Below are 12,124 nucleotides of genomic sequence, written 5' to 3'. Positions count from 1 at the left end.
ACTACTGGTGAGAACGTGCCTGGTGCAGCCACTACGGAAAACAGTACGGAAGCTCCTTAATAAACTAAAACTTGAACTGCCATAGGATCCAGCATGGCACCTCTGGGTATACGTCTGAAGAAAAGGAAATCAATATCCCAAAGAGATATCTGCACCCCATATTCACAAGAGCCAAGACATGGAAACAGCCTAAGTGTCCATCAACAGATTAACTGAGTTACACACTAAGTGAAACAAGCCAGCCACAAATAGACAAGTCGTGTGTGGTCTCACTTACTCACGGAATCTGAAAAACCCAAACTGATGGAAACGGAGAGTAGAATCATGGTTGCCGGGCGGGGGGGTGGGGAGATGTTGGGCACAGGGCACGGGCTTCTACTTGTAAGAGGAGGGAGATCTGGATATCCAAGGTACAGCGTGGCACCTGGACTTGACACCGTGTTGCGTGCTTGAAAGTTGCTGAGGGGCGCCTGGGTGGCTCGGCCAGTTAAGTTTCTCTCGGCTTCGGCTCAGGGCATCATCTCAAGGTTTGTGGGTTCGAGCCCTGCGTCAGGCTCTAACAGTGTGAAGCCTGCTTGGGATTCTCCCTCTCTGACCCTCTCCCACTCATGCGTGCATGTTCCCGCTCCCCTGCCCCCTCCCCCACTCAAAATAAACAAACAAATAAAACGTTTTTTAAAAGAGTAATTTAAAAAAAGTTGCTGAGAACAGATTTTGTTAAAATTTCTTTTAAATTTTTTTTATGTCTTTTATTTGTTTTTGAGAGACACAGAGAGACGGTGTGAGCAGGGGAGGGGCAGAGAGAGAGGGAGACACAGAATCTGAAGCAGGCTCCAGGCTCTGAGCTAGCTGTCAGCACAGAGCCTGACTCGGGGCTCGAACCCACAAATTGTGAGATCATGACCTGAGCCAAAGCCGGCCGCTTAACCAACTGAGCCACCCAGGCGCCCCAGATTTTTTTTTAATTTTTAATGTTTGTTTTTGAGAGAGAGAGAGACATAGCATGAGTAGAGGAGGGGCAGAGAAGGAGGCACAGAAGCCAAAGCAGGCTCCAGGCTCTGAGCGGTCAGCACAGAGCCTGACATGGGACTCGAACCCACGGACTATGAGATCATGACCTGAGCTGAAGCTGGATGCTTAACCAACTGAGCCACCCAGGCGCCTCCTGAGAAGAGATCTTGAATGTTCTCACCACCAAAAAAAACAAGATAATTATGTGAGGTGATGAATGTGTTAACTAACTTACTGTGGTAGTTGGTCCATAACACATATATCAGATCGTCTCCTCATACCCCTTACACCTACACAGTGTCATGTGTCAATTATATCTCCGTAAGACCGGGCGGGGGAAGGGAATTCTTGATGACTCTTAAATCTCCAGCTCCAGGGCAAAGCTTGCTTCCAGGTGCCACCAGGAAACCTGGAATGGCGGCGTACCTTAAGGGTCAGCAGCACGGGGCAAATCTCAGGACCTTTAAGTGGCACTCCCCTTGAGGGGAAGGGGGGACGCTTATGCTAACATCTGGTGCTTTGCCAAACAGAAGTCTCCAAAAACAGGCCCTTCTGATCTCAAGTGTGTACTTGGTTCAAACACTATCATTGCGGCTGCAGTTCCTTAAACTACGGGTAGGGCAGGTACCAAGACTGCCTTCAGCTGGGCCCGTATTTAACTCTTGGCCAAAGAAAAGGACACCGGAGTGGAGGGCGTAGAAGCCTCCAGCATGAGAGTGTTTATCCTTCGGCTCTTTTGCTTGGCGTGGATCTAAGAAGAAAACCCAACGATGTGATCCACAGGGAGGTGATTCTCAAATCTTAGTGAGTTTAAGAATCACCGGGGGGGGGGGGGGGGGTCGCCTGGGTGGCTCAGCGGTTGAGTGTCTGACTTCGGTTCAGGTCATGATCTCAGGCTTGGTGGGTTCGAGCCCCGCGTCGGGCTCTGTGCTGACACCGTGGAGCCTGGAGCCTGCTTCGGGTTCTGTGTGTCTCTCTCTCTCTTTGCTCCTCTCCCACTTGGGCAAGCAAGCGCTAGCTCAAAAATAAACATTAAAAAAAAAAATCGCTTGGGGAAGATGATAAAAATGTAGGTGGTGAGGCTATCAGGGATTCTGAACTCAACAAGCAGAGCCCAGGAATCTCAACCAGAAATGTAAGTACCGGGGAGCGTGGGCCGCAGACTAATGCTGCAGAACGGAATGCCCGCCCCCCACTCACACAGTAGTGTGAAACCACAGAAGCTGAGGTTTCGACATCTGAACCAGAGGGACCCCCGTGGACAGGACCCCAGAGGAATCAAATGGGGATTGTGGGAGCAAGGCACAGGATCTTAACCAACTCCTCCCGACGGCCCCCCACCACGCTTGCTCCACCAAAATAAATATTTCTGGCTTCAGAAGATTATATCGAGAACCAAACATACCTGCACTAGCCTATGAGTTCGTGGTATCACAGATCATTCCATTTGGCTGGCCATTGTCAAAAGAAGGCCATGATTTTTATAATCTGGGGGGGTGAAATTACACGCTGTGAAGACCCGGTATCTGACGGTGAGTTTTGCTCGGTAGGGTCATTTAACCTGGAGAAGTAACAGCTGAAGGCAGATTTTGTAGCACCGTTGGCTCCCAGGGGAGCTGTTCTCCTTGCTGCTTGTTAAGTAAATGCAGATTTGCTTTTGAGATGAAGATCCCTTGGAAAATACCTTTGTCCTAGTTACACTCAGACTTTAGCCCATCACGACCACAAAAAATGTCCCGGACGCGTGGCTTTAGAATCAGGGGACAAATTATTTTTCTCTCCACTCCCTTACTTTCTTGATGTATATGCAAATGGTATGTACTTTTAAACACCCTGGTATGTAACTATGTCACTTTATGTCACATATTATTATTATGTCACACATTAGTCCAGCTAATATAAGGAATATTTTTCCTGTCAAAGATTTTCATTCCAAAAGTGCCCTCCATAACTAAAGATGAGAGGGTGTTTTTTGTTTGTTTTGCTTTAAATATCTTTCTCCTGGGACCCATTCAAGGGTGGGTGGCAGCTGATGTAAGGTCCTGTCCCCCCAGGCCAAGAGGATTTGCACTTCCCCCTTTCAGACTGCAGTGCCCTTCCAGACCTATTCTGGCACTGGGTGCTTTTTCTACATCCTTGTCCTGTAGAGGCTTTTATTTATTTGCTCATATACATTCCCTTCCACCTTCCTCAGTGTATTGTCTGACTGAACCAGCCATCTTGGCGTTCAGTATCTCTGGAGAACGGCCACAGCAACAGAAGTGGTCAGTGAGGACACCACCAGATAGTATTGTTGGAAAACTCGCTTTTTAAAACACCTGGGCAAGAATGCAAAGGCTACTAAGCTTAATTAACAGCAGTAATTAGTCCCATTTATCCAGTGCTTTCTCTGTCAGCTCCAGTGCTGAGCGCTTTACTTACCCCCCACACTGCAGATTCCTTGTTACTTTATTCTTGAATGGGATCCTCCATTGTGATCCCTGTTTATCTTGGACTCAGGGACACGTAAATTGGACAACTGCATACAGAAAGCGATCTCTTCCACATAATGAACTCTCATCAAGTATCAGCTGAAGAATTCAGTGAATGGATGGAAGGACTCAACTGAACTCTATTCTTAAGCAATAAATTCTCTTTCTGAACACAGTCCCCAAACTTTGCCATCCATATTTCTCAAGGAGCGCCCCCTTGAACTGACACCTTGATTCCTGATCCGTGTGCTAGAAAGCAGCTTTGACATCAAGGTTCTGTCTTCCCAGATCCTCTTTTCACCAGCAGAAATGACATAAACGAAGATCATCTCCTTACTTTATTTTTTTTTCTAGAGTCCTCAGCATGCTACATTAACCTGACAAAGCTTTACCGTGTGTTCATTTCACAATACATTTCATGCAGTTCACAGCTGTGATTGGGTTTACATCGACATTACGCATGTTTCAATTCAGCCATGTGAAAAGAATTAATTCTTAATGGGGTTTGTCTCTGAAAACTGTCCAAAAGCTTAAATAAGCATGTGAGCAGTTCACTCTATTCTTAACTGCAGTCTCTCTCAAAAATGCAAGAAGGAATTTTAGCGTAAGAATATAAGGTCCCTGTTTCGAGTTCATTTGCAACCAAATCACTTCCTTTAGGTTTTACATATCCTGAGGAATATCCTCTTTTACAAAACTGCATTCAAGTATACTATTTTATCGGACATGCCGGGTTGAGTTTAGGAACAAGGTTCCAGGGGACCCGGCTTTCCCCAAGACTATTCTCAGCATCAGATTTCTCTTTAACAATACACATTCAGCACGAAAGCCACAGAGGAGAGCTATTTGGCATTTTCCAATGAAGTGCAAGAAATTAAAATAAGTTATGTTTTTTTATTGCCAAGGTATAGAATCAAGCACAGTCACTTTGTGAAACAGGAGGAGAGGGGGTGTACACGGTAGGTGGCTTGGGGTGGGGGGGAGGGGGGAGGGGGCGGATGCGCAGGAAACGTCACCTGGTCCCCACCGGGCCCTTTAGGAGGACGTGTTGAGTATTCTGGAGTCCGAGGAGTCTGACCGCTCATCGTAGTCCTCCTCGGTGTAGATGGCCTGCTTGGCCACGATGGGACAGCCGTCGTCGGGGATGGAGATGCGGGGGTCGTCGGGGGCGCGCGCGGGGAGCACGGGCGAGCTCCGGAAGACGCCGGCCGAGTTAGCGGGGAAGGGGCCCACGTACTGGGACCTCAGCTGGTACTGCTGCTGCAGCGTCATCGTGTTCCACAGGGTGACGTCGTTGGGCAAAAAGGGGCTCGACTGGCTCCTCGCCAGGGTATTCCTCAGCATCAGCGGGTACCGGGGCGGCTGGGGGAAGGGGTGCTGCAGGGGCACCGCCAAGGGGTTGGGGACAACGTTACTGGAGTCGGCCGAAAACCTCAGCGTGTCCGGGACCCTGAAGGCCGAGCCCACGGACCACTTGGACGAGGAGATGGGGTAGGAGCTCAGGCTGTGTTCCAGGATGTGGCCGTTGGGGGGCAGCACCAGCGCCTCGGGCTCGGCCGCAGTTCGGTCGGCCCCGGCCGCGGACGAGCGGCTGGACAGGAGGACCTCCACGGCGCTCACCAGGTCGCCCCCGCAGCCCTTCAGGATCAGCTCCAGCACCGTCGGCTTCTGGTTGGGGAATATTTTTTTTAACACTTCCAGCGGCGGTCTGTTGGCTTTCAGGCTGAAGGGCAGGGACACGGTCCCCGAGGGGCCCTCGATCAGCAGGTGGTTCTGCTCCGCGTGGTACTTGGGGCTGTCTGGGCGGCTCTCCGGGTTGCCTCCGTTTTTCTGGACCGCGTAGGCCCCTTCGTCCACCGCCACGATCTCGGGGCTCTCGGGGGTGAAGCATCCCTTACTTTTGGCCACGTCCGGCGAGCTCCTCTGGTCGGCGTCTTTGTCGCTGAAGGTCTCTGCGTTGTCAGCTGAGCTGCTGTCCCCCAGTCGGTCTTCGGTCAGATCTGAAAAGCAGAGAGCACCCAGGTTAACCCTTTCCTGGTGTGCACGGAGAGGAGCAGATGTGCTCCGGAGAGGGCCCCCTGGCAGGCGCTTTGCAAGGGAAACCCAGCTCGGTGGGTGCTAACACCCGCAAAGCCTGCCCGCCTGTCTGCTTGCTTCCTTCCTTCCTACAAAAGGCTTGAACTCATGACCTTGAGATCAAGAGTCACATGCTCTATGACTGAGCCAGCCAGACACTCCTGTACAGAAATCCTTTTAAGAAAAATCCAAAGCACCTCATTGGCAAATGGAAAAAAGGAAAAAAAAAAGACTAAATATAAAGATCTAGAAATTGGAGCGATTTCTGAGACTGGTAATTCGCAGTGAGGCCTTGTGCCTTAAACACAGAACAATGATGTGATCCCTATAACTATTAAAGGTGTAGCTCTGTTAGCAGCAACCATCTAAAGAGGGACCCTCTGTAGTTCTAGGGATAAAAGCAGCACAGGGAAGAGTAGGAAAATGAGCTCTGATTTGTCTTCTGGCTACTTTCCTCCAATGAGGTGGCTGGTGTCATTTAGGGACCCCACCGCTGGTGCCTGACCCCCCAGATCCTCTGGAGGGAGTTTCAATATGTTCATTCCGTGTCCCATAGGCAGATTTTGTGTTCAGTGTGTCTTGTGAACTGGCTATTTCAAGTTACCATGTACAATAATTAATCAATATAATTTCTAGAGGGAAAGAAAGGAGCCACGATATATTGAAATCTTTCTTAAAAAGCCACTGGAGGGACTGACCGACTTGCGCTAGAGGCAAAGCACGCCAGCCATGAACTCTGGACGGTGGGCAGGGCGCTTGCCTGGAAGAAGGGGCTGGAGAGCTCTGTGGAACTGCACGGGGGGCGGGACCCATCGATCAAACAATGCGCCCGTCACTCCAGGACCACGGTGTGCAAGAGGTAAAAATGTTTCAGGAAACTGTTTTATTATTAGTAAGGTTCATGGAAAGGATATAAAGATACCTTCTTTAATTATATTAAAAGGGAAGAAGAAAACCTTCCTGTGTAAAGGAGCGATTTGCTGTGCACTTAAACCAGCGGCGATTTTACCGTTTTGACTTAAGACATTACCCCCCAAAGGGCTAGGATCCCAGCGCTACGCAGGCAGAAAGGAGTATGTGAGCCTGGTGATTGCAGATCTCTGTGACATAAGAACGTATTCTTCGTTAATGCGCTTTACGCAAGTAGATTTTTATCCTTTCGAAAACATCTCCTGGCTGTCTCTCCTCCAAGCCAGTGTCCCTGATCTAAAGATGAAAATTACTAATGACCCAGTTGTCAGCTTGTAAACACTTGGCGTGCCTGTGTTTTCCTCGGCCTCACTGGCTTCTTCTCTGTGGGCACACCTGATTATATTCGGAAAGCCAGCCGGTGAAATTTCATCACAGCCCTGTCATAAAATCTATCTGCTTCTAATTGTTGTTGTTTATTCTAAACACCTTAAACAAAGGCCCATTTATGAACCTTCTTCCCAGATGGGATTTAGCTCAGGCATAACGGAAAAACAGAAGATGTGTTCCTCACAGAGCAACAACTATGCCGCCAAGCACACATGCACACACTTCAAATACGCTTAAGCTGTATCAGGACAACTTTCAGTCCTGTGGCTGATCTGATACAAAGTCTCTTATCCCAAATTTGAATTTTAAGTAAACCACTGCTTTTTCTAAGACAAAACGTGAGGTTTGTCTGTGGGGATCCTCTGCGGCCCACGCACCTTATGCCAGCTTTGCTTTCGAGGTCAGCCCTGGGAGGGGCAGAAGACGCATCTTTGCAAGAGGAATTTGACATATTCCCTCCCACAAATATTCTCCAGGACGGGGTCCCACATGTCCTCTCCTGAGTTAATGTGGTCTTTGTACTTGATCCAAAAGAGAAAACCAAGGACAAAAAAAGCTTCTAGAGATTCACATGCCTCTTGGCAGTTACTCTTTTATTAAACCCTCGAAAATGAGCGGACAGGGACAGTATGTTAGTTCAGCACTGAGCTGAACACACAATTGGACTTTGGCCCCTGCCCCGTGGAGCTTAGGAAAACAAGTCAAATACACTCCCTCAGTAAATATGAAATAATGTTTTATTCTTAAAAATTTTTTAAACATTTTTTTAAGAGAGAGAGAGAGAGAGAGCATGAGCATGGGAGGGGCAACAAGACGGGGAGACACAGAATCTGAAGGAGGCTCCAGGCTCTGAGCTGTCAGCACAGAGCCCAACGCGGGGCTCAAACCCACGAACTGGGAGATCATAACCTGAGCTGAAGTCAGATGCTTAACCGACTGAGCCACCCAGGCGCCCCTGAAATAATGTTTTAAACACTATGTGCCTCTAAACAGGGTTTTTAAATTTAACGTTAGCTTTCCTTACCTATTATTATCAGTATCAAGTATTCCTATCCCTGTACTATGCACGAGGCGGAGGGAAGTAGAAAAAAGGGAGTGAAAAATACCAGGAAGTAGAAGACTTGTCCCTGACTGGAGGCACTTGTTACCTAGTTGAGCGGATAAAATGCATGTGCAGGAAGAAAAGCAAACACTTCCAGACAGAACTAGCTTAGTATCAAATGTGATACACACAGTACACAAACATTCAGAGTAGCATTATCCGCCAGAGCCAAAGGGTGGAAGGAGTCCAAATGTCCATGGATGGATGAACGGATAAATGCAAGGTGGTGTATACATACAATGCAGCATTATTCAGTCTCAAAATGTAATTCTGACACATGCTACCAAGGGCATGAACCTTGAAAATATGCTAAGTAAAATAAGTCCATCACAAAAGGACAAATATTCTAAGATTCCACTTACATGAGGCACCTGGAATAGACACATTCAGAGTTAAAGAGTAGAATGGGGGCCTGGGTGGCTCAGTCTATTAAGCATCCGCCTTTGGCTCAGGTTGTGATCTCATGGCTCTTGTGAGTTCGGGCCCCCTGAGCCTGGAACCTGCTTCAGATTCTGTGTCTCCGTCTCTCTCTGCCCCTTCCCTGCACACACTCTGTCTCTCTCTCTCTCTCTCAAAAATAAATAAATATTAAAAAAAATTTTTTTACTGAAAGTAGAGTAATAGTTACCAGGGCCAGGGGGGAAGGGGAGTGGGGCCATATTGTTTATAGGTACAGGGTTTCCATTTCAGATGCTGAGAACGTTCTAGAAATGGACAGTAGTGGTGGTTGCACAACATTATGAATGCACTTAATGTCACTACATTGTACCCCTAAAAACGGTTCAAAGAGTTCAATCTCATGTGTATTTTACCACAATAAAAAAAAAGAAAAAGAAAGAACTGATGTATAGTATCAGCAGTATAGGAAATGGTTTTTTTTGTTTTGTTTTGTTTTTTAACATTTATTCACCTTTGAGAGACAGAGGGAGACCAAGCGCAAGCAGGGGAGGGGCAGAGAGAGAGAGACACACACACACAGAATCTGAAGCAGGCTCCAGGCTCCAAGCTGTCAGCACAGAGCCCGATGTGGGGCTCAAACCCTTGAACCTCGAGATCATGACCTGAGCCAAAGTTGGATGCTTAACCTACTGAGCCCCCCAGGCGCCCCAAGTGGTGAGATTTCTTTTTAAAGCAAGAGAAACAACTGGAACTAAAAGGTGTATTTGTACAGCTAGAAAGCTCAAAACTCAGCTATTAATGAGCCAACCTAAAAATGGCTTCTTATTTAAATTTTTTTATTTCTTTTTTTTTAATTTTAGAGAGAGAGAGAGTGCACACGCAAGCAGGGGAGAGGGGCAGAGGGAGGGAGAGAGAATCTCAAGCAGGCTCCATGCTCAGCTCCAAGCCCAACATGGGGCTCGATCCCACAAACCTGAGATCATGACCTGAGCTGAAACCAAAAGTTAGATGCTCAACCGAGTTACCCACATTCCCTAAGTTTCCTATTTTATTTTTTTTAATGTTTTATTTATTTTTAATACAGAGAGAGACAAAGCATGAGAGGGGGAGGGGCAGAGAGAGAAGGAGACACAGAACCGGAAGCAGGCTCCAGGCTCTGAGCTAGCTGTCAGCACAGAGCCTGACGCGGGGCTCGAACCCACGAACGTGAGATCTGACCTGAGCTGAAGCCGGAGGCTTAACCGACTGAGCCACCCAGGCGCCCCTAAGTTTCCTATTTTAAAGGATCATTTTTCCCATGACATCAGTCTGGCTCAGTCCACAGAGTATGTGGCTCTCCATCTCCAGGTAGTGTGTTCAAGCCACTATGTGGAGGGTAGAATTTACTTACAAATATATAAAATAAAAATAAAATAAAAATATACTATAATAAAATATAAAATAAAATAAAATAAGAAAGAGATCATTTTCCCCATCCTGGACGAGTTGCAAATGCTGAAAACATTTGTAGAAAATGTTTTGAGGTTTATCACCAGATTCGCTCTTCCACAGAGCACTTCAGGCTCCTGAAGGAAATGAGTCCAGGAGCCCAAGCTCAGCCACAAGAGAGCTACAGAAGGATGTTCTGGCTCGTCTGACCAACTGCTGTTACGAAAACGTAGTCTTTGTTTTCCCCCAATCTACTGGATGCTGGATGACAGGACTGTAAATCTGACAATACGAAATTCCACTTCTGTCCCTATTTTCCTGTTCTTCAGAAGAGGTCACAACAGCACCTTACACGAGGGCCAGCTCGTTCACCAACTGTGAACCCCCAGACTGCAACAGTCCCTTTCTTGTTTTCTTGTGCCACCCTGTCCCCCTGCTATGCTGACGTGCCCCGGATGAACAGCCGAGCTTCCAGTCCCTTCTCAGCCGGGGGGGGGGGGGGGGGGGGGGGGGGGGGGGGTTGTGGATTGTGCTGATTCATCCACACTCTCTTCTCAGGTTTCTGGGCGGTCAGCCTCTGCAGCTCAGTGCCCAGGCTACAGCCCGGTGGTCACACACATACACACACACACATAACGAACCTAACAAAATGTCACAGGAATCAAATCTACAAATCAGGGCATTACTGGGTTCAGCACTGTTCATGTCATGTTCAAAGGGAAGGCAGAAGCCACTGAAGGAAGCAACGTGTGGGACACACCTGGCCTTCGTGCACCTGAGTCCTGCGTGAGCAGAATCCCCATCAACAGCCCAGGCTGTTGGGGTTTCAAGACTGGACAAGGGAAGACCAACCTCTCACTTTGTGCCAAGAATCACAGTTTCGCCCAGCAATAAGTTCTCCAGGGCAGAATGGAGAGTCCCTGCCATGCTGTGGCTCTACGGGACCTAGTCCTGGCTGGCCTGTTGTCCCTGACCTAGATGTGTTGTACATTATTCTATAAATACAGACTTCCACACGTAATTATAGAGGGTGAGTTTTGAGGCCGGTGATAAAGTGCAACTTAATAACAGGTGTTTCTTTACATCTCTAGGTTTTTTCCTAAACGAACTTTGCAAAAATGTTCATGTTGGTTTAAAACACAAAGGCCTTTCTAGATACAGAAATGTGACACTACCAACCAACAGAATGGGAAGGGAAGTAGTCCCCACTCTACCCTCTTTCTTCTTGAAACTGACACCCTCATTCCTAGAACATGGAGAGTAAGTATATACTCCAACTGATAACATGACTACGTAGCCCTAGTAACAGGGGTATTCAAAGCCAAACCTAGACTTCCAAAAGTAGAAAGAAATCAGTTTCATCTGATATTCCAAATAACCTATTGAAAGTGATATAATCTGCTGGGGTTTAAAAAAATTTTTTTTAATGTTTATTTATTGTTAAGTGAGAGTGTGAGCAGGGCAGGGGCAGAGAGAGGGAGACACCGAATCCCAAGCAGACTCCAGGCTCTGAGCTGTCAGTACAGAGCCCAACAGGGGGTTCAGACCCAAAAGCTGTGAGATCATGACCTGAGCTGAAGTTGGAGACTGAACCGACTGAGCCCCGCAGGCGCCCTATAATCTGATGTTTCTAATGCTTTAAACATCCAGGTATTTAAAAAATCTTACTATTCACTCTTCTATTTCATATTTTTCCATGCTATAGAATTAGTCTTAGCCACCCCTGAACTAAACCCTTCACTCGGGTTAAAGTGTTTAAAAGAAGTAGATACCCAATTCAGAAGAATTTTTTTCCATCTACAGTAATGCTACCAACTTCAAAAATATATAGCCCTTAAGGTAGCTCCAAGGCTTTTTTTTTCTTTTGCTACAAACTTTAACAAGGAGACTGAAGAGTCACACAAAAGTGACTTCCAATCTAAAACTACAGTTTGCAAAAAACCTTTCTTTAGAGGACTTTTTTATATGAAAATGTAGTTATATGTTTAAAAAAACCCTCAGTGTTCATTTCAAATATTTTGGGGAAGACGACCACATACGGGGAAAAACATTCTGCTCAATACTCATAAAAATAGAGACTCTTTCAGACTCCAATGTGGAGTTTTATCCATTGGATCAATCCATTATCCAATGGATTTTATCCATTCTATCCAATTATAGCTACAAAAATAAAATATATCTTGAATGAACACACAAAAACATTTCATACAGAGGAATGCTTCCTAGCACAAGAGTCACTGGAGGTTTTTTTTTCCTTTAGAAATCATGTCATACATTTTGAAACATGGATTGTATGTCTTGTTCTGTTGACTTGAGCTTTGGCGGGGGGGGGGGGGGG

General features: G+C 46.9%; 1 protein-coding gene across 1 annotated transcript in view; it reads right to left on the bottom strand.

Annotated features, from left to right (window-relative positions):
- Positions 1-3,819: 3,819 nt before the first annotated feature.
- DMRT3 (doublesex and mab-3 related transcription factor 3) overlaps positions 3,820-12,124 on the bottom strand; it is a 16,140-nt gene continuing 7,835 nt past the window's right edge. Inside the window, exon 3 of the mRNA XM_029919684.1 lies at positions 3,820-5,516. Coding sequence (XP_029775544.1) covers positions 4,518-5,516 — 999 coding nt within the window. The 3' untranslated portion in view covers positions 3,820-4,517. The remainder of the gene's footprint in view (positions 5,517-12,124) is intronic.

This window comes from Suricata suricatta, chromosome 13 (genome assembly GCF_006229205.1).
Source record: "Suricata suricatta isolate VVHF042 chromosome 13, meerkat_22Aug2017_6uvM2_HiC, whole genome shotgun sequence".
Taxonomy (NCBI): domain Eukaryota; kingdom Metazoa; phylum Chordata; class Mammalia; order Carnivora; family Herpestidae; genus Suricata; species Suricata suricatta.
Note: the sequence above shows the minus strand (reverse complement) of the source record. Positions and strands in the feature narration are given on the sequence as shown.